General features: G+C 36.8%; 1 protein-coding gene across 3 annotated transcripts in view; it reads right to left on the reverse strand.

The window, feature by feature from the left end:
• LOC120422283 (uncharacterized) overlaps nt 1–24,193 on the reverse strand; it is a 211,033-nt gene that overhangs the window by 100,719 nt on the left and 86,121 nt on the right. For all 3 annotated transcript variants that reach the window (XM_052710157.1, XM_052710158.1, XM_052710159.1), the window contains exon 3: nt 17,084–17,225. In XM_052710157.1, the coding sequence (XP_052566117.1) occupies nt 17,084–17,225 (142 nt within the window). The remainder of the gene's footprint in view (nt 1–17,083; nt 17,226–24,193) is intronic.

The following is a 24,193-nucleotide window of genomic DNA, read 5'->3' on the forward strand; positions in this document are numbered from 1 at the left end:
TGCGAAAAAAATCGATCTTAGCTGACATCATGCTTCGACTTCCCGGACGCTTCGAAACCGGACACTTCATCTTGTTTATCAATTATTTGGATATAATTTTGCGTAGTAAATGTCAAAACCGTGTTTTTAAAGTGAAATTTCACATTGAATTTCATTTCAATTGTATTGGGAAGCTGAGTCAATGCCAGACAATAAAATATATAAAAAAAAAAACATTTGTAAGATATTTTTTAAGCGTCCTAAGCAACGGGAAAACAAATCAGAAATTTATGGTTCTGAGTTCTTTTAATAGTAGTTAATAGGGACCTACATAGGGAAATGAAATGTTCTGGGAGAAATTTCAAACACTCAAAGTCATTCAAATTTAAGGTTGAAAAACTTGTAGTTTTTCTTTGGTGCTGGCACTTTTCTTGTACCGAACAAGCACAAACATAACAAAAACTATCAGATTATTATCAACAACAGTTTTACAATACTTTTGATGTATATAAGTCTCGTTTTTTGCCAAAATGATTTTAAATTGATTCCGACCTTGTTCTTACATGACCTTGTTGCTCGATAGAGCTTTATGACGTTTCGCGAACGCACACTAGCGCACCATTTGGTTTTGCTGCCTGACAAAATTTAACCTCACTTTATTTTTGTGTACGTACACGCAATACATACGCACATAGATTACTCTATTGGAACCCCGATTTGACAGTTCGATTGGAACCCTGAGAGTGACATTTCGCCTCTCCATGTAGGCTCTCTAGTAGTTAATCCACAGACAAACAGACATGAAACTTAAAACACATTTTATTCAAAAAGTGGGAAAAATTTGAATTTGAATTTTGCTTGCTCACTAACGACACCTATCTACGATTCCGAGAATCTCCTCTTCCTGAATGACAGTAGGGCATGCGTATGGGAGCGTGTGTATGTCAACCTATGCAGAATAGCACCATAACAAAACAAGAGAAAAAATGTGATCATTTCGCCGGAATATCCTCCTGCCCTTTTTGCACCGGTTATTCAAGGAACTGCACTGATGGAACCGAGGATGGAACCATCTTCATAGCCACAAGCGTAACCTATTCCACCGGAGCAATAGGTTCTGAAAGCGGCCATACGTAATCACCTCGGGACCATCCATAAACCACGTGGACACTTTTTTGGGAATCTGTTACCCCCCCCCCCCCCTTCATGGACAATTGTCCATACAAAAAAAATATTTTTGTATGGATCGTGAACAATCGCCATAACACCCCCCCCCCCCGAAAGTGTCACGTGGTTTATGGATGGTCCCCTCGCGGTTCTGTTTATTCAGCAGAAGAAAACATCGATCCGACGCGAGGTCACATGAAAAACGAATTTGATCCGAAGATTTTCGAAAAAATGCTCCACGTGTTTTCTGCAACCAAAACAAAACAAGAAAGATAGCTCAAAGCTGTCATTTGAAAAACAAGCGCTGGCCGCTGAGCACAAAGGCGCCTCTGGCGGTGAATCCGGAAAGCATAAACCATGCTGTATGATTTTTGAAAAATGACCGTTACATTTTTGGGACAAGTTAGTGAACTCAACATTCATGTCTGATTGTTTCGATGGTATCAGATTGTTTGAGACCTAAAGATTGCCAAAACGAGAGTCCAGATTCCGATTCGGCCTTTAACAATGTCCAGGATTCGAAGCTCAACAAGTCATTTTTGTTTTTAAATTCTGATGAAAAATTGTTACTGTTTAAAGCACATCGTGATGATATTTCTACATTTCCTTCTTTTTACTGTACAACGGCTTTATAACATTTTTTGGCAGCTTCGAGACATTCCATAAACCACGTGGAAACTTTTTTTAAATTCAAGTTTTTTTGGTATGGAGCGTGGAAAATCCTTAAAATTTATCAGGTAAATGTGCAAAAAATCAGGTAAATGTGTGACTTGAAAACACTTTTAAAAACTTGCTAGAAGTGTTTTAAGCAAAAAGTGAGCATGGTTGACAGCTGTAAAAATGAAAAAGTTTGATAAATTTACAATTGTCTAGCAAAAAGTTGACCGAGCCACGTAGCCCAGTGGTAACGCTTCCGCCTCGTAAGCGGTAGATCGGGGTGCAAATCCTAGCTCGAACCAACACAACTGGCGATTTTTTCCCTTCTGGATTCGATTGCTTAGTAAAGGGAAGGTAGTGTATCATCACAAACTGGACCTTATCACACACCTTAGGAAGACAACCTATGGAATGTTAACATTAACCTTAACATGTTAATATTATGTTGATTAATAAACTGTCACTGAATCCGCTTTGTAAATGCCGGCCCGATACTCTTCATGGGTGTTCCCCTCAGGAACAGGGAAAGATTTATTTTTACTAGCAAAAAGTAAGTCAGTTCGTATACTTCCGATTTTTTTTCTGTTTCGTCAATGAAGCATAAATAATTTTAATGGCTGAAATTTCAAAAAAAAACTAACATTGTGCCAATTCTGAGTCATACTTTAAGCCCACTGTTATCCTAAACCGCGCGTTGAACTTGAAGTAAAAATCTGCATACCCGGGGTTCAAAATAAGTTTTGTCTTAACATAAAATTCATTTTATTTTGAAAAGTAACCAAAAATCCTATTTTTTATCAAAAACCTGTCCCATTGGAATAATTCTAATAATGGGAATTCAGCAGAAAAAATGCAATAAAAATGATTAATAAGGTTTCCGAGGCAAACTTAATTTTTATTTAATTTTTATTATTGATATTCTAGCAGGATCTCAATAAAAAAATTAAAATGGCAACAATTATGGATTTTCTTTGCTTTTTTAAATAAGACTTTGACAATATTTTTATTTGAACACATTTGTCATTAAAAGTCTTGTTACAAATAATAAACAAACATTCTTGTTTAGTTATGTTTAGCTTTTTTGATGATTTATTTTCCATACCACGATAAAATTTGCATGATATCGTAGTTTCAGTGCTGATTTTCTCGTTTTCTACATATTTACTAGGGTGGGTACGTTTTTCAAAAAGTTTTCAGATCAAATTTTAGTATGGTTCCCTTTGTAGGGCATGCCCATAGGGACTTTCATGCCAAATATCCCATGTAAACTTTAACCTCGATGCGCGCAGCCAGTTTACAACCAAATGAGCTGATATTTGGCATGAAAGTCACAATGGGCATGCCCTACAAGGGGAACCATACTAAAATTTGTCCCGAGAACTTTTTGAAAAACGTACCCACCCTAATATTTACGTTTTTGCGTGAGCCGTGTTGGAAAACACAGTTTTTATGTCCAAAAATCATATCTTCGAATTCTGTTAATAGATATTCGCATTTTTTGATTTGTTTTGTGAAATAATAAATACAATAAGGGAAAATATTTTCAGATATGAGCTTTTTGCCCCAAGACCTTCAAATCAGCAAATGAAATATTCAGCTAGTTTTTTCTTACCTCAAAATATTTTTCCTTAAAGTCCAGCTAATAACCTTGAAAAATGTGGTTTTTGCGAAAATCGACGAAAACGCATTTTTTTTGTCCATCCTATTTCGAATAGGATAACCGACTAACAAAGAAATACGGGTCTTATTATGTTGGCTAAGGAACTTCCATGACAAATGTGAGCCTACCTTATTCAACTATCACTTCAATCAAATGAATTCAAATTTTTGCACTTTTCACGATCCACAAATCGTTAATCAGAAAGCAAAACAAAAAAACCAAAAAGAAATCATCAAATCACATCCACAATTGATGGATTGCCAAAAGAAACCCCTCGCCGGATTTTGCCTTCTCATGCTGAGAATCTGGCCACAGCCAACCTATGGTGCAGTGGAGTGGGAGTGTCGACAAGTGGCCTGATTATGATTTATGTTGTCGAATGCTACTCGGTTCGATTCAACTGGCGCGCTACATTAGGCGTGATTGAATTAATGCTCGAACGTGGGGGTGTTTTTCTTCTGTGATTCGCTACCTAGAGTTCCTAAAAGAGAGAGCTTTTTCGAGCATCTCAACGTAGAACACTCGAACTCTAATGAAGCTTACCAAATGTGTTTCTAAGCGGAAGTATTTGCGAGTAATCAAGTAGGAAGCTATTTGCTAGGATTTTGACTGATGCTTTGGAAATGGAATGCTTTAGGTTCAAATAATCGATTTTCAGCATCGAATCAAATTTAAAACCAACAATCATTAATTATTCAATGTGAGCGACAAAAACTGAAATGCGATTATTTTATCAATTCATTTATGCATCAATTATGTATTCATTGTGTCTAGCAAAACGATGGAAAATTATTCCATTTTCCGCCTCTTTCAGTCATTGATTGGCTGTATATATTTGAAACATTTTCTCTGCAGCGATATATTCTCCTCCCAGTGGCAGCTAGTCACAGCTCCTCATGAAGCTGTGCATAAAAATGAACAAAAATTTCCAATTTCAAAGAAAATATGTTTCCATGTTCCACGCAAAAGAATGAAAGTCGTTTGCTGTCCCAAAACGTAGTCTTTGGTCGTTGTCTGCGAAATGCATGACAACAAATTGGCTCGTAAAATGCATACACCCTTTTTTGCTCTTTTCGAAATCGTGTTCGTTCGGTCGTAAAATGTGGTACAGTATTCATCATCCTGTCAATCACTGCGAGCTTTTGCCCTTCGGAAGGACTCGCGATTTTCAACGGATTTGACGAGTTGCCAGTGTTTCTTCCGTAATTTAAAATTTATGAAGATCCTCATCCCTACTCAGTCGAAGTATGCCCGCTCGAGCGAAAGATTACTTTTTGCCATCAATTAAAAAAGTTCAAATTAGGGACTGTGCCTTTGTGAGGGCATGTGGCCACACAGTTATAATGGAACCGGTAATGAACCGAATGATTCTGGTTCAACGAAGCGGAAAGCACAAACTTTGTTCACGGTTCAGCTCTTTTCAGCGGAAACATATTATAGATCCAGCTGTGATTTGAGTTGATTGTCGAAAAAAAGTTATGGTCGTTTTGAGAGAGCAACAACATGTAAAATACAATTAAACATTTGTTTCATCAGAAACCGAAATTAAGACATTTTTTGCAAAATTAGAACGTCCATACAAGTTCTCATTTAATTTTGACACCTATCCAATAAAAAGACCAAATATTTTGGCAGCTATACAATAAAAAAGACCAAGAAATTATTCAAAAATCTGTTCTTTAAAAAAACAATCAAAAATAAGATTTTCAGAACAACTCCAAAACATTGTAATATATTAAAATATCTGTATCTCATCAATAGCAGGGATGGAGGAGGCGAAACACTCAAAAGAATATCGCTCCAGAACTTCTCTAATAAAATCAATCAGTTGAAGACTGCTTGTAAATCTCTATATTGGTGCCACTGATATCAATTAATTTTCTTTTGTTTACACACATTGCCTAAAAGTGACAGATTGTTTTTCAACGTGTGGCAGTGCGTGGCCGAATGGTTACGCTTTCCGCTTTGTAAGCGGATGATTCTGGGTTCGATTCCCATCTGCTGCAACCTTCCATCGGATGAGGAAGTAAAATGTCGGTCCCGGCCTTGGTTGTTAGGCCGTTTAGGTGTAGGAGTCGTCTCCATGCCACAAGTACAAACAACACACCAAACCAAGCCTACTCCGGTGGAATCGCTGGCGGCGGTTGGACTCGCAATCCGAAGGTCGTCAGTTCAAACACTGGGGTGGAAGGTTCCTTGGAGTAGAAAGAGGTTTGGGTGCTCTCCCCATTCAAGCCTTCGGACTCCTAGGTTCGAGCAGAAACTTGCAATAGAGACCACAAAAGACCCGGGGTCGTTAATGTGGATGGTTTGATTTTTTTGATTTATTTGACAGAGCACCTGATAGTATAGCAGTGAAATTGATATTCCACTGAATAACCAAGATGATGATTTTTGCCTTCCTCACTGAGGTAAGGCTATAATCCTGCTCTAAAAAAATCGCGATAACTCGTGTTGTTTATAAGAAAACCCCTTATGTTTACAAATCAAATTTTTTGTTATTGTCTGCTCTACAACTTTGTAGAACATTATTACACTCTAAGAAATAACCCTGCAAAGTTAGAAAAAACACGATATTTTAAAATGAAAAAAATTGTTCTAAATGAAAAAATGACCCTTCTGGGTCAATGTAGATTCAAAAAGTACATTCAATTTCCCTTAAAATGACATGTTCCAAAAAAAATTTACAGTTGAGCAACGGAAAATGGCAGAGTTTTTAAAACTTTTTTAGTGTTTTATTCGATGAAAAATACGTTTTTTTTCTCGGAATTTTGAGTATGGCATTAAATCAGGCGTCTAATTTTACATAAAAGTCCCTTTGACACCAAATTTCTATCTCATCACTGTATTAGGCTGCACATTATTGAAAAACACCTCTTTTTCGCATGTTCCCCACATAAATCGAAGAGGGGTCGGGGCAACTTTTCCCGATTTCATGTGAGTTGGTACACGGAGAAAAAAGAGTTCCCAAAATCGTGAACAAGCGTTCATGAAAATGGGAACCACGAACAAAGTATTCAAATCCCATGGTACGTTTTTGGAAATCGTACCATGGGATTTGAACACTTTGTTCGTGGTTCCCATTTTCATGAACGCTTGTTCACGATTTTGGGAACTCTTCTTTCTCCGTGTAGAGAACTACCCATATTCCTTTCCATTTTTTTTTTTCTTTTGAAGAACGGCAAAAGATTTTCTTCTGATGATGATTCTTCCATCGCTGGCAACTACTGAATCAATTTTCGATTTTTTTCCGATAATGATATTTTTATAAAAAAAAACAAACTTTTATCCTTTCAACTATGAGCAATTCAAGCCCATAACTGTAATTTTTAGGTACTTTTTTCTCGACCATCTTTGATATCAATGAAATTTGTAGACATGTTATCCTACGCTTATATAAGCCAGAATCACTCGAAAATGACAGGCGTAAGTGTTTTGAATATTTTTGTATTTCGTATTTTCAATATTGCTGTACCTCGAAGCCGCTGCATCGTATCAACAATTGGTCGAAGACAAAATTGTAGGAAATGAGACGGGCTTTCTGAAAAAATACACTGAAAGAAAAAAACACGCCACTTCTATGAGATTTTTTGATTCATAAGTTTAAAAGTCAAATTTGAAGGTAAGCCAACGATTTTTTTCGTTCAAATTTTTTGGGAAAAATGCAGAATAGAGAAATTATACAAGAATCATTTGCTGAAACCGTTATTTTGAAAAGTGGTCAAAACGTCAAAATTTTCAAAAACCGAATGCGGGAATCGATTCTCCAGAAAATTTTACATAAAGGTCTACAAATTGACGGCAACGGCTTCGAGATACAGCAATATTTAAATTACGAAATACAAAAATATTCAAAACACTTACGCTCTTTTTTATTCATAATTTATTTTTATTAGGTCCATTAAGGTGCTACGATCAGGTTAGGACCGATGATCGGTCACTTACGCTCTTCTCAAATGTCATTATCGAGTGAAACTTTCTCCATATACACACAAATGGCTTATATAAGCGTAGGATAACATGTCTACAAAGTTTCATTGAAATCAGAAAGGGTCGCACAGTGGGCAAAAACGGGTGAAAAACGGATCTTTTGATGCCGTCAGTTTCTGCCTGTCAAAAGACTCATTTTTATTGTAAAACATTACGAGGAATCGATTGGTGGTACTCTCAATAGCGGCAAATAACGGGAAGTGGTCCATTTTACCCCATTTTGCCTTTTTTTAGTATGTTTTTCTCGAATATCTTAAACTGCCGTAGTTTACCGCACTTCAAATGTAACTTATTTTTGTAAAAAATCACGAGAAATCGATTGGTGACACTCTCAATAGCGGCAAATGACGGCAAGGGCCCATTTTGCCCCATTTATCAATTATTTATGTGTTTTTCATTAAGGCTGGTGCAAATATTTTTAAAAGTTTTTGTCACCCCCCCCCCCCCCCCCCCTTCAAAATTGGCCCGAAAAATCAGGGGGCAAAAAAAATATTTTTGCAATAAACTTCAAAATTTCAATGAAAATTCAAGGGCAACCAGCTGAAATCAAATTAAAATACATTCTCCTGCGTTTAAAATCATTTTTAGCATGTTTGGGTTTATTAAAAAATCTTAAGATTTTTTGAAAATTTTCGATGCAAAATCTTTTTTTTTCGATACAATTTTTGTTTTTGTCAGATCTTAGATTTTTTGAAAACTAATGATTGCAAAACAACTGAACTAGTGTAAAATGCACTTTAAAACACTTTTTTCATTTAAATGTGAAGATTATGGCTTGTTATTTAAATTTTTATATTTTTTTATTTTTTTGCCCCCCCCTCCCTTGACCTCGACCAGGGCCGAGGGACAAAAACTTTTTTAAATATTTGCATCGGCCTAATATATTGAATTATTGTAGTTTCCTACAGTTTTAAAGTATGTTTTTTATGTAAAAAATCGCTAGGATTCGAAATGACATCAAGGGCCCATTTTGCCCCATTTACCCCATTTTATGTGTTTTTCTTCAATATCTTTAATTGTCGTTGTTTTTACACTTTAAAAGGACACTATTTTATGTAAAAAATCACGAGAAATCGATTAGTGACACTCTCATTGGTGGCAAATGACGGCAAGGTCCCATTTTGCCCCATTTAACCCCTTTCTACTGTGTTTTTCGTAAATACCTTGAAATTAGATTACTTCTTACAGTTTCAACGCATATTATTTTATGTAATAAATTACGAGGAATCGATTGGTCGTGTTCTCATTAGCGGCAAACGACGGCAAAGGCTCGTTTTGTCCCATTTACCCCATTTTATGTATTTTCTTTAATATCTTGAATTGCCGTGGTTTTCCAAACTTTAAATAAAAGTTATTTTATGCAGAAAATCAGTAGGAATTGATTAAGAACACTCTAATTAGCGGTAAATGGCGACAAGGGCCCATTTTGAAAAATTCATCATATATTTTAATCTTGAATCAGAGTTTTCTCGTCAAAAATATCTTATCATGATTCAAAGTAAAAAGTTCACAATACCCAGAAGTGAAAAATGCTTCACATCAGATATTTATAGCCACCATAGTGAAAGGCGCCTGTTCCACCTTTGCAAGGTCTCTGCCATAACGTCACACCGTCGAACAAAACGACCCCACATTAACATAATATTCAACCACTTTCTCGGTGTCACCGTGTATGGGTTCGTGTGTGTGGTGTGTGGGAAAATTTATTCATTTTCCCAGTCAATGGCAAACGGCCCCCAATCAACATAGCTGCGCCATAGGTGAAAATTTACATTTTCATGTGCTTCAATATGCGATACCCTGAACCTTGCATAGTTTCCCAGCCGTGCAGTTTTGACCAACTCACTGGAGTATGCTGGACAACACTGAGATTAGAATTAAGTTAAGAAAATTGCCTAAATTTTATAGAAAAATCATTATTTTGAAACTTTTTCGTTTATGTTGAAATACAAAAAATTTATCTAAGCCAAATTAATTATTCAATTCAGCAGCAACGCATCCAGCAATCCAGAGGTAGCGCGTCCAAGTCCCTCTCTAAACTGCCCGCCGCAAAAGCGTTCTCATGCTGAGACGGTAAAATTTGTTTTGCGCAGAATTTTCATGTTTTTTGCCTTTCCTGTTGACTGCTGCTCGCTGTTTTGGGCAGAATTATTCATGTCATGTTGTTGGCTTTTTCGACACATGTACTGCCCTCCAAAGGGGGGTGGTACTCCAGCAGGGGAGTTATACACGTGTACCCAGCAAAAGCACCCCCTCAAATCACTCGACGGTTTCGGGAGGGGAGTTTGGATGCGTGTTTTCCCGTGAAGTGTTTGTTTTATCGCACTCCGACCTAATGGCATTAGAAGGGGTGCGGCCGCCGCCATCTGTTCGCAAATAACAGCCAAGGTTGGTACTTCTCGGGATTTGGGCTCTTGCAGTCCTCCTTGGAAAACGGATCCAACATACTTCAGAATGCGTCCCCAGTGGCATTCGGGGGGTGTGTACGATGCAGTGACCAAAGCTGTTTGTGTTCCTCTGAATTATTAACTGTTTTTGAGACCAGCTCCAAGTTGTTGATGTTGATCAGGGACTTGCCGTCGTGTCTGAAGGCTACACTCGGTATTTTTCAAGTAGAACCCAAAGCAAACAGAACCATCTTGAAAAACACGTCCTGAACCCCTCGAGAAACTAATTTGTAATCAACATTCTTAGAAGTAGAAAAACACTGGCAAAGTATTCAAATGTGGTCACGTTTTAACTTGCTCAGTGACGATAAAGTTTACACGAACCGTCAAACAATTGACTCCGGGAAAAGTTTGACCGTTTTTGAAAAGTGCTCCCCGAAGCCGAGTTCTCCACTTGGCGGGAATCTATCCTTCCCCAAATGCAGTAAGGAGGGCATGGCCATCAAGGTTCAAAGTTTGACAGAAGTTTATCTCCTCTCGATGTCTAGTTTTGGCTGGATGCAGTCAGTCCACGTATTGTATGGGGAAAAATGATAGAATTTTTGAAATAATCAATAAATTTTGATTTTCTTTAAATTTATCAGCTGCAAAATTTAGAAAATGTAATCAAAATATTATGATTTTAAGCCAAATTGAGTCTAAAACACCATTTTGAGCGGAATTCCCGAAACTTACATTTTTATCTTAACTTGTTTTTGACACCAATGTTTTGAAAATTTACAAAAAAAATATAATGAGAGAACCTAACTTGATTTTATTAATTTCGATCTACTGTCCATTTTGAACTAATCAGCTCGTCGCTAAATTAATGTCAAGGTTTATGTCAATTTCTTTTAATTTCTGAAGCATTCACAACTGGGAATACATCTTGATTATTTGTTGGACAACAAACATGACTACATTATAAAATGAAAGTATACTCTTTTATTTTTCGAAGCCTTTTTGAATGATTTTTTTTTTATATCATTCGAAAGATATTAATCCATCCGGCCAAGATCAAACTCGAGATTTTTTCAACGTGTTTGTTTACCGTGACCAAATATTTGTTAATCGCAATGGAAAACAGAATTTCTGCATGTTTTTTTGAATTTATTTTAAATTTATATGTCATTCTTAAACAATTGGTAGCATGACAAATTTAAATACAATTTTATGGTTATAGAGCATGGTTTTTATTCACTGTCCAAACACTTTTATGCATCTCAACAAAAAATACGAATGATATTTTTTTATATTTGATATGATTTGAAAGACAGCATATGAGCAATTCCCTACGAAATCGGTCTTTTTTCTTCAATTTTAATTTTTGTATTTTTTAATCCGACTGAAACTTTTTTGGTGCCTTCGGTATGCCCAAAGAAGCCATTTTGCATCATTAGTATGTCCATATAATTTTCCATACAAATTTGGTAGCTGTCCATACAAAAATGATGTTTGAAAATTCAAAAATCTGTATCTTTTGAAGGAATTTTTTGATCGATTTGGTGTCTTCGGCAAAGTTGTAGGTATGGATACGGACTACACTGGAAAAAAATAATACACGTTAAAAAAATATGGTGATTTTTTTATTTAACTTTTTATCACTAAAACTTGATTTGCAAAAAAAAAACACTATTTTTTTTTGATATGTTTTAGAAGGCATAAAATGCCAACTTTTCAGAAATTTCCAGGTTGTGCAAAAAATCATTGACCGAGTTATGAATTTTTAATCAATACTGATTTTTTAAAAAAATCGATATTTTGGTCGCAAAAATTTTTCAACTTCATTTTTCGATGTAAAATCAAATTTGCAATCAAAAAGTACTTCAGTAAAATTTTGATAAAGTGCACCGTTTTCAAGTTAAATCTATATTTAGGTGACTTTTTTGAAAATAGTCGAAGTTTTTCATTTTTTTAAATTAGTGCTCATGTTTGCCCACTTTTGAAAAAAAATATTTTTGAAAAGCTGAGAAAATTCTCTATATTTTGCTAATTCGGACTTTGTTGATACGACCTTTAGTTGCTGAGTTATTGCAATGCAGAGGTTTAAAAACAGGAAAATTGATGTTTTCTAAGTCTCACCCAAACAGCCCACCATTTTTCAATGTCGATATCTCAGCAACTAATGGTCCGATTTTCAATGTTAAAGTATCAAATATTTGAGAAATTTTCCGATCTTTTCGAAAACAATATTTTCAAAATTTTCAAATCAAGACTAACATTTTTAAAGGGCGTAATATTGAATGTTTGGCCCTTTTGAAATGTTGCTCATATACAATAATGAAATTTATATATTTTCTTGAAACTGTATGATTTTTATACAGGCAGTCACAAGCCATTAATGGATCCCCACACTCATTTTAACCATTAAAGTTGCTGTTCTATAAAATTCTGTTGAAAAATATTAATCAGAAGCAGAATCGGAATAATTTTCGAAAAATTTCAAATTTCCTAAGAAATTTGTTCAAAATTTTCCGATTACCGGGAAATTTGAAACCCCGGGAAATTTCACGCTCTATATTTTTTCTAACTCAAAACTTTTATGTTTCTCTAAAACTTCTATCCCTTAGGACAGAATCAGCTTTCGCTTTACCCAGTTGACATCAGTCATGTTTTGATATTTCGGTCATATCTTCCATTCGAATGAATTTTTAACCCCTCCTTGAAGGTTTTTTTCCGTTTCTAGACGTGCTCTGGAAGACATCTCTTTGTAGCTACAAAGTCTCGTTTCGATTGTTTTCCCTCGATCCATCTATCCAAATTTCGGAAGTTGATAACGATTCTTCCCGATGCTACTCGAGACTGGACAAAACTGCACGAGCTTCCTCCCACAATCGTCCGTCGAAGGGTGATTTATGATGCCGATATAAATCATTTCCAGTCGTTTTGCGTCTTTTTTCTTTTTTTGGTTGCCTGTTGCCATACTAATGGTTTTTGCCCCGCGTAGGAAGAACAACTTTTGCAATTGCGAACATTTCTGGTGAAAAGATAAATAAGGCGCGGTGCTGTGACAGTTTGTAATTTAACAAACGACATCGGGGTTTTTTTTCGTGTTGAGGGAAAAAAGTTTGCCTCAGGGAAAAGTTATGACGTATGGCAGGTACTATGCGCTGTGAGTACAAGCAATTGCTTTTTATTTATGAGAGTGGATCTATTTTGGGCCTATTTCAACGTTTTGCTTGCCACTTTTTGTTACCATTATTTTTTATACTCCATGCATCTTCTTCAAATTTTTTTCTGAGGTTTTACGTAAAATTTCCTCATCAACATCAAAATACAATCCTCTCCCCTAGAGTGACTTGCCACATGTTCCGTTATGGGCTCGTTATCCTTGGGCCTCGGGTATTACGTGGTCAGTGCGGATGGAGAGCGGGGGTCATATTGACGGAAGGCCCAACCAAATGAAAACGTCAACTTCCTCAACACACACACATGATGGTAGCTGGAAAAGTTGATATCCGTGCCGGAGAGGGTGGAGGCAATATCGACCTTATCGTCGCCGTCGTGGAATGAATAATTTGCATATTGGAGTTATCGGACGGATGATGGAATCATATTGCAGCACTAATGAGAAATCAATAACCGGAGGGACGGTCGGCGGGCAAGGAGGTTATGATATTAGCTTCGGGAACGAGGGAGTTCTGGGTCAGGGCAGATAGTGGTTATCGTGAACCATTAGACAGAGGAATAGGGTTAGAAAAAAATACAACAAGTTTCCTTTGGAAACTATCGAACTAGATTGGCGCCAAGCAGCAGGGTTGGTTTAAAGTATTCTGATATTTCAATGTTATCAAAGTAGACTTAAAAAACTTGTTGTCTTTCGCCCTGGTTTGTAAAGACTTAAGACAGTAACCAATGCTTAGAAAATAAGTTTCTTGTAATTAATTTTTCGTATTGTGACAAAAGCATAATTCAAAAAATTTAATTTTGCAAATTCTGCTGTTTAAAATTAGAATTCAAAACACTTTTCATCACTGCTGGTACACTCACATGTGCCGTCTATCGGTTCCTGGTGGTGGCACCGAGAGACGTCGCTAGCAACTTTCATTAAAAGTCAATTATCGTTACGATTATTATGGTTAGACCGTCCTTGCCAGCATTGCGTCGCCGTCGTGCTAACTTGTCGTACGTGCATTTTGGGGCTAAATTGAATTGAGAACGCCATTTTGTGCAGCTCATAATGCCTCACCTTCACAGATCCTCAACATTCGATTTCAGTCCTGAGATATTCAACGAAATCTGAAAAAAAAAAACTCCGTGCATTGTTGTCACTTTACATATGAAAGTATTTTCAATCTTGTCGTGCTATCTTGTCACTCCCTGGAAATTGATGTAAGTGCGACAACTGGCCAAAGGGATTTCAGGTCAGAACGCGTTTGACGCACGTACAAGTTAGCCTACCGTAAGCATTTTCAATTATAACTCGGGACTCCGGCAACCAACTTCAACCAAACTTTGGGACAATGCACATAATGGTCAGGCAAGCTTTTGTTTTTGTTTATTCAAGGTCAAACATCAAAACGCGTTTTTCTCGGAACGTCGAAATGGCAGGTGTGACAAGATAGCACAACGACGTTGATTTGCGTGTGTGCAGCAGCACTATCTGTCGGGACCATGCCGGTTGCGATTCCTATAGTGGCACGACGTTTCCCCGAGAGTGTTTTAAGTTTTAAGTAGATCCTGATAGTTTCACAATTTGCTTGGCGGTTTTCGAGGGATCAGAAAACTTTTTGCCCAGAACCGGCGAACAATGGCACAGGCTGATAGGCGTTGAAACCGCGGTTGTTACAGAAAGTTGGGACAGAAATGGCATTAGATGGGATATGTTTGCCTACGCTTGGAACTCATTTGCATTTTCAATTAATTCTTGCTGAGTGCTTTCGTAGGGACCTAATGAATCTACAATGTTCGGTTTGCGTGTCAACCAATTAGCCTACAAATTAGTGTCAACCACTTGAACTGTTGGTTTCGCCATTATTCCTCTATCACAAGCTTAACAAAATTCAACAGCACATTCTACAAACATTGATGAAAACGAATCCTTGATTTTTAAATAATATTTTCGTAGTCTTTGAACATATCAATGAAGATTTCTAATTTTCCTTCATCATTTTACAAGGTTTAACTCTTTTGTTTTGTTAACATCTAGTGCATTTGGTAGAGACACAATAAGCCCCCCCCCCCCTCCCGTGATTTTCGTGAAACTTTGTCCTACGGGGTAACTTTTGTCCCTGATCACGAATCCGCGCCCCATTTTGCGATATCTCATGACTGAGAAGTGGTACGATCCCTTTTATTTTTGAACATGCGAAAAATGCGTGTTGTTCAATACTTTGCAGCCTGAAACGGTGATGAGAAGGAAAGGAGAATGGGCAAATTTGTATGGGAGCTGGTCCAAGGATGTACACAAACCGGACCAACTTTTTTCGAAAGATCTCGCCGAGACATGAAAATTTTACAAATGTTTCATATTTTAACATTGTAAATCGGACCATTAGTTGCTGAGATATCGACATTAGAAAATGGTGTGTTGTTTGGGATGGGACTTAGAAAACATCATTTTTCCTGTTTCAAACCTTTGCATGCCAATATATAAGCAACTAAGGGTCGTATCAACAAAGTTCAAAAAAGCAAAATATAGAGAATTTTCTCAGCGTTTCAAAAATATTTTTTTAAAGGGGGACAAACAAGTAAAAAAAAAAAAAAAACGAGACTATTGGCACTACGCCCCCCGGGGCATGGCCTTCCTCTAACGTGGGATTTCTGCTCCAGCGCCTCTGACGAGACAGGGACAAACAAGTGCACTAATTTAAAAAAAATTAAAAACTGCGACTATTTTCAAAAAAGTCACCTAAAAAAAGATTAAACTTGAAAACGGTGCACTTTATCAAAATTTCACTGATGTACATTTTGATTGCAAATTAGATTTTACATCGAAAAATGAAGTTGAAAAATTTTTGCGACCAATTTTTCGATTTTTTGAAAAAAATCAGTATTGATTCAAAAATTCATAACTCGCTCAAAGATTTTTTGCACAACCTGGAAATTTCTGAAAAGTTGGCATTTGATGTCCTCTAAAACATATCAAAAAATAAAAAAAAAATAAAAATAGTGTTTTTTTGCAAATTAAGTTTTAGTGACAAAAAGTTAAATAAAAAATCACCACAATTTTGTTACCTTGTATCATTTTTTTTTCAGTGTAGTCCATATCCATACCTACAACTTTGCCGAAGACACCAGATCGATCAAAAAATTCCTTCAAAAGATACAGATTTTTTAATTTTCATGCATCATTTTTGTATGGCCAGTTGCCAAATTTGTATGGAAAATTAAATGGACAAACTAATGATGCAAAATGGCTTCATTGGGCATACCGGAGACACCAAAAAAGTTTCAGCCGGATTAAAAAATACAAAAATTAAAATTTAAGAAAAAGACCGATTTCGTAGAGAATTGCTCTGTAGTGGACCCGGGTCCACTATAGGAAAAGGGGTCCAAAAAACAGCCAAAAAAACTTTTTTTTAAATGGCTTTTTTTCTGCATAAAAGCAATTAATTGATGAAAAAATAGTCAGAATTGTTCAAAAGTCTTCAGATTTCATAGTTCTGTACAATGATTTGTGAAATAGTGCTTAAAATAGTGATAACTTGTGAAAAATGATCGTTGCCCTACTAGGGTGTCCACTATTGGTTGAAATACCCTATATCGGAGAGAAACGGGTTAGAAAGTTTTTGAATAAAGTCTGTTTTGAGTTAGAATTGCTCTACCCCTTATGAAAGATCATGCAATCCTTCCGTGAGATATACAAATAAGTTGTTGTTTCCTTTCCTGAAAAAAGTAATTGATAATACAAAAAATTGTCAAGACCGCATACAAAAATACTAAGGAAATTGAATGAACAGCAAAAATAAACTAATCCTGGGTGACATTTATGGACAAATCGTTTACTACAACAAATATCATTCAAAGCCTTTTGGTCTGCGATTAGCAAAAAACGAACAAACAAATATAATACAATAACACAACGACGAACGCAGCAACGCTAGCACGGAGGACATGTTTTAATTCTCGTTGATTATGGGTTGTTTGATGGTGTGGATGGGATTTCGATTTATGTTTCTGTTTTGGAGGGAAAGCGTCACTTCCTGGCAGCACGGTAAGGGCTCTACGCGAGTGGTCGCGTCTCCCGAAGGATCTAGATTACCTGGCATCGGTCGGCTTGTACGTGACGTCATATTTGTCAACTGGCATCGTGTGCGGATCCATCGAGGTCTGCCATGAAACTCGAACCGAGGTCGGCGTGAGGAACGTTACGGTGATGTTTTCCGGTGCACTTGGAATCGAACCTGTTGAGGGGGAGAAAGGAGAGATAAATTTTAATGGCAGATTTGTAGCCCTGTTTTGGACTAAGCGAAGAAGAGTTATATAAAACCATCCGTTGGGTAGATTTATAGGTTATCTAAGGTAAGCCTCCCAAATCGAAAGCCCTATTTTTCTTGCGGAAAAAACATTCATCCCTCTCAATAAATCCACGATTCCCATCAATAACGTGCGATAATCATTAAAATCTCGTTAACACCTGAAAGGTTCCCATTTTCACAGGGCAGCATCGCGACGTGTTTTTTCCCCCGGGGGTGTCGTCGTCGCCAAAAGAAGCGATTTTTCTTTAGCCGTGAAAAATATTCCTCAGCGCGCGCAATCACATCAAATCTCTTTTTTGTCGATAAATGGGGCCACCGGGTTAAAAAAAAGCAAGAAAAATATCGCGAGTGAAAAGTACGACCTAGTCGACGACGCAGCTGATCTATGCAAATGTTTACATTTCACCTCGTTGCTCTCTCCCAATCTCTCAATCTCTTGTTGTGTATTCGAACGTGTTTGGATTCGTTTGGTGGGATTTGGTCACAAACATGCACACACACAAAAAAACACACACACAGACACTTCGAGCTGGTACATCAATTCACACGTTTCACGAGATTGACATTAGAGATGCTAATGTTAAAATAATTTAATTTAGAAAACCATAAAGCCAATCTTAAATGTTTCCTAATGTGAGATCTAGTATTTTTACTTTCTTACAACAAATACTGCTTTTTGTTGGCTGTGACAGTTGGAGCCAATTTCAACAATGTGAGTAGTTCTCTACGATTTCGCAAATTGATTTTTCTTTTAATTTTTGATTTGGATGAAACCTGATCCTATGTCAAAAGAAGCAGACAAGAAAATTATTTCCTCGAGGTCCATTTAAAAAAAAAAAAAATATCCGTCTAAACAAAAAAAAAAAAACAAAAAGTGTTGACTTCGGGAACCGAACCAGAGACCTTTGACACACCAACACTACCACTTAACTGCCTCGGTCACCACACTTTGGTGACCTAGGAGTGACCAGAAGTCGACGTATGACACTTGTTGGAGATTTATTGTTTCATTTAACGAATGAACACATTTGTTTTGATGGTGTGTTTTGGTAGCATTATTCCTTCGATTTTGGCACCTAGCCCTCAATAAATTTTGAGGGAACGATTCTCTCGACTCTGATTTGTTAGCGAATGCATAGACAAAGTCTCATCCAAATCAATAAATGGAAATTTCAAAATCACGAAGAAATGCGAAATTGTAGTGGCATTCTGATATTCTGTCAAAAATGAATAGTTTGTTTGGAAAAATTAAAATTGGAAAGTATGATAACAATATAACATAAACTTTGATCATCCCAAAAAAAACCTCTTCTCTCAGGTGGCGCTGATAGGATTGAAAAGGTACACAGACTGGGACTAACTTCAAACGGTCCGCACATTTCACTCCCGCGAATACTGAGAAGAGGGGAGGGGTCCTAACACCACCGTTTGAGTTGGGTGCGATGCTGAACTGAGCCTGGAGCAGTCCTATGTTGTTCACAGCTTGCTGGGATTGTGTTTTTTTAGCGTAAATATTTTTTTTGTCGCCGAATTGAGATAAAATTTCCTTTTAAGGTATGGGTCATCGTAACATGGTTCAAATTCTAAAATATTTAACTAAAACCGTTAACGTGGGTACCACATGAGAAAAGAGAACACTACCTCGAAAAGCTGTCAGGGAGTTCTTCCCTTCTTCCGAGTACACACGTTCACTAAATGAAATGATGTGCTGAGTAAATCCTGCGCTGAAAGTATTTTGCCACGATGTGACGTGGGAATGCGGAAAAATATGTCTTCGTACATCAATCAATCCTTTTTCACATCCTTCCTTGTGGATGGCATACTTCCATCTGCTGACCCGAGCATGGGTAAATAACAAGGGAAATGCATAATAATACCTTTCTCTGGTATCAATACCAAATTTTGGTATTCCTGGACCCTTTAAAATTTGTCTTAAGGATTATGCAAGAGCAAAATGTGGTATCATACCAATTTAAGGTATTGTCTGATATTGAAAAATTGCAGAATTTGTCAATGGTCGAACACCACATATTGATATTCTTTTGGTATTACAGTGTTTTATCAAATTCCTCTGAAACTATGGGAAAATTTTGACCAATTTTGTCAAAATAATTAATTTTGCACAAAAATGATGTCTCAAAGCGAATGCTTTCATTGAAAACCGGAAATTTCAAACTTGATTTTAAACATTTTTGATATACCCCCTAAAGAAATGACTTGAAATTGTGGAAAATTTTCTAAGTCAGGATGGCACATTTTGGTATTATTTTGGTATTAAAGTGTTTTATCAAATTCTTCTGAAACTATGGGAAAATTTTGACCAATTTTGACAAAATAATTAATTTTGCACTAAAATGATGTCTCAAAGCGAATGTTTTCATTGAAAACCGGAAATTTCGAACTTGATTTTAAAAATTTTTGATATACCCCCTACAGAAATGACTTGAAATTGTGGAAAATTTTCTAAGTCAGGATGGCACATTTTGGTATTATTTTGGTATTAAAGTGTTTTATCAAATTCCTCTGAAACTATGGGAAAATTTTGACCAATTTTGACAAAATAATTAATTTTGCACTAAAATGATGTCTCAAAGCGAATGCTTTCATTGAAAACCGGAAATTTCAAACTTGATTTTAAACATTTTTGATATACCCCCTAAAGAAATGACTTGAAATTGTGGAAAATTTTCTAAGTCAGGATGGCACATTTTGGTATTATTTTGGTATTGAAAGGTTTGATCAATTTTCTCTGAAACTTTGGGATTTTTATTTACCAATTTGGACAAGATAATAAATTTTGCGCTAAAATGACTTGAAAAAAAAAACCAAATACTTTGAAAAACGAGTCAATCGAAAGATTATTGAATTTTGGTGAATTTCAATCCAGTTTTATTTTAATAACACTTATTTTTCAATCTTGTTATTTTTCAGAATCTTCAAGAACAATGACAAATGCATTCGGTGTGGTGAAGAATATCACTAAGAACAACATGGAATCATCAGGTGAGTAGATTTGGCTGTTGCATATGGATCATTTCCGTTTTTTCACTAACTGCAACTGCTGCACTAAAAATGGTATGAAAATACCAAATTTTGGTATTACTTGTGCAAATATCAGCGACCACAATGTGATCTTGGTTGCCCAGTAATAGATGGTAAAATACCATCAAATCATACCAAAATCATGTATGTGGAAGACCACAGGAATACCAAAATATGATTTTCCAAGGGCGCGGGAATACCTAAAATTAAAACCATGGCAATACCAAGTTTTGGTATTCAAGCAATGTTCAAAAATCCAGAAGACCTCAACTTGGTACTGAAATGGTTCTATTTTGAGGTATTACTTTATCTTTGGAATAACATGGTTTGGTATTGTTGTGCCCTTCCACATACAAGACTTTGGTATGATTTCATGGTTTTTTACCATCTATTACTGGACAACCAAGAGCACATTTTGGTCGCTGTTATTTGCCCAAGTAATACCAAAATTTGGTATTCCCGTGTTATTTACCCCTGCTCGGGGAGTGGTATCCGATATCTGAGTTAAACAAGATTTTAAAGAGTTTTGGATAGAAATTTAGCAGATTCAATAAATTGTAAATATCTTCAGGTTAACACATTTGTAATTTTATTTAATAATATTTTAACATACAATTTTAACCCAGTTTCCACTGTTTCTGAAATTTGCCAGATGCGAAAATTTCTGTTTTGCTCCAATTTCTCCGTACAATATTCAACTGGAACTATATTGGAAGCTTATTAGGAAAGACAGTTGCTCTATTGCAAACTGTTTTCACACAGTACAAACAGTTTTGTGTTTAATATTTAAAGAATTCGATATTAAAAACATTTAAATTGTATAGTCTTTTCATGCACACAAAAAACTTTAGAAATGCGCATTATGTTTACGTGTAACCATTAGGGACTTAATCCCTTCTTAAGTACTCTGCTGAGCAGTCAATTTGTGAATCACCTCGTTTAGCACGCTCTAGCAAATATCCAGTCATTCTCCGACAAGCACCATTCACTTTTACACCATCCAATCGGTTTAGTTAACGCGCCTCACGTCTCATTGAGTTTATGGTTTCGCGCTTCAACAGTCAAAGTGTGGGTAAAATCTGCAAGGTAATTCATCTATCAAAATATGCGTCAAGCAAAAATCTCTGCTCTCAGCTATTTTCACCCGCCAGCTGTTTATAGGAGTATTAAAATCAGCAGTATTAAAACATTCTCTATGCGATACTCTATGGCCCCCTTCCAACGTCCTTCCTGTTACAAGCGATCCATCAATTTCACGTCTATTCGTTGAATGAAAACCCTCACATTTTCCTGCTGCAGGGTGCACTGGAGCCGCGAGCGTTAATGAAGATTTATGAATTTTCCTTCATCATGCGAGCGATAAAACTGTAAAATTTATAGTCTTCCAGTTTTTATAACGCTCTCCGGCATGTATTTAACAGGGCAAACTCCGGCAGTTCGTTTCTATCGTGCAAATCGCGAATTAGCCTCTTTTATAGATACACTAATGTCAGGCTAGTTTTGACGCGGAAAATGCGCCTATACGTTGATATGGGGGGAGGAATAGAGTGTGGGAGGTCATAATTAAGCTTTCCGCTGCGACTCGTTTGGCCCATTATGGTTCCTGCTTTGCAGAAGTTGGACACGGTTGTTGTTGTTAAACGCGTTAACTTCGCGGATAGTAAAAAGTGAGATTTTTTAGACGGCAGTGATTCTCTAATCTTAACCTATGAGTGATTGATGCCTTCCTCACAGTTAAATAGAGGGGTCGGGACAACTTTTTCCGAATTCGAGTGAGTTGGTGGAAAATTACCCAACTTCTAATTCGTAATCAAGGATCAACGTTATTTCTACAGATAATGCTTTTTTTTTAATATCAAAGAGTGGTATTTTTCTTTGTTAATTTCTATTGAGTTGCGTCCTTTAAAATAGTATCATGCCCCATTCTTATTACCGCAGTCATTTTTTTGCATATTATGAGGCCCAACAATTTCTTCAAAAACAACCCTCAAAAGCCACTTGTTTGAGAACCACGGAAGCCATTGTTTGGGCAACAAAAAAGCAGCGCCTGATGTGCTCAGTCATGTCAGCCAAAAGTTGAAGAAAATTGCCGCTGGCTCTACCGAAACCACCACACTGCCGACATCGACACGCTCTGTCAGCAACGTGCCGTTATTTGACGTCCTGAACGCCCGTAACCGTATACTTTTTTTGTCATCACCCTACCCAGCCCAAAACCACCCACCTCAGGTAAAACTGGTATATCTGGCCCTCCGTGCGGCCATGTTAGACATCGCGAAAGTTAAAAAGCGAAATGAATATTTAAAAATACCGCCAGCATAATAAACTTTAATGAATACGACCGTAATTTTCCCATCCAGCTGCAGCGATCAAGGATATATCCCTATAGGGTGTCTCACAAAAACAAAAGTTATAACTTTTGCGTTAAGAATTGAAATTTGCAAATCAATTTCCAGATTGTAATCAGTTTTTTAAGTTTTTTATATAGTAAGTTCTTTGATTGAAAATAAAAATTTCTGAATTTTGAGTATGACATCAAATCCGGCGTCAAATTTCTCATAAATTTCCTTTTGACAGCCAAAGAAAATTTCAAACCAGTAATCTGCCCACCATTGAGAAAACGGCTAATATCCACTTTTGGTAATAACAAGTTGTTAGCACCAGGTGGTAGAGGATAATTCTGAAACTTGAAGTTCAATAAAATAGTGTTTAGATTTGGCTGCCGATGCGAAAAACCCACGGTTAAGACACGACTGTCATCCAAATACAAAGCGAGTGAAGTCAAAATTGAACCAAGATCGAACCAAGTTTTTAGAGCGTGGCATTTGAAAAGGTCGTATGTGCATCGGACATAAATTACAAAAATAAAAACTTTTTTCAGTTTTTTTATTTAAAAAGATTTATGTTTAATCTCAAATTTGAATTATTCCATCGAGAACCTAATGTTGGCATATCAGCACTTTAGTGTTCAGTTACAGCTAGTTTAAAGCATTTTCGACAGAATTTTAGTTGGTATTCTGAAAGCGTAATTCATTTTAATACAATGGACAGGAAATATCAAACAAATTTTATTTTGTTTCAAGGAATCAGAAGCTATTCAGTTTTTAGTTCAGTTCAGTGTGTTGTGTTGTTTTTCTTGAATGGTCGAGTCTGCAATCTGCAGAGAAGCGAGTCAGACGTGCGTCCCTCACACACCAAAAAAAGTGCTAAAAAGTGCAAAGAATGCCTCACGGCAACAAAAAGAGGCGGTCCTCACCAGCAAGATCGGCAGATTTGAAGAAGCTAAAGAATGCCGAAGCGCTACCTGCAAAGCCAGGCAGTTTGAGCAAGGACGCTCAAAATTCGTCTGAAAACCAGTTCGCTACCCTCCCTGTGGACGTGAGCGAGAAGGAAGAATTTGAACGACGGGAAAAGTTGCCACCCATTTTTGTGAAAACATCGTCATCGGACTAGGTGCGAAAGTGGCTGACCGGATTTATCAAATCTGGTGCTTTACGAGCTTCCATTCGTTTGTGTGCTGATGGATTAAAAATTCTGCTACCTACCAGAAAGGATTACAACTACGTTCGGGATTTCCTGAACAACACAAAGATTGAATACTACAGCCATGACGATCCAGGTAAACGACCCATGAAACAGGTCCTCCGAGGCCTGTACGACATGGATGTGAGTGTGCTGAAAGAAGAGCTCAAAACTCTGAAGTTGAACGTGATCGAAGTCTTCAAGATGACGAGACACAACAAGGACATCAAGTATCGTGATCAACTGTACCTGGTTCATCTCGAGAAAGGATCGACAACGCCGTCTGAGCTGAAAGCAGTTCGGGCAATTTTCAACATCATCGTGACTAG

The sequence above is a fragment of the Culex pipiens genome, chromosome 3, assembly GCF_016801865.2.
Source record: "Culex pipiens pallens isolate TS chromosome 3, TS_CPP_V2, whole genome shotgun sequence".
In the NCBI taxonomy this organism is placed as follows: domain Eukaryota; kingdom Metazoa; phylum Arthropoda; class Insecta; order Diptera; family Culicidae; genus Culex; species Culex pipiens.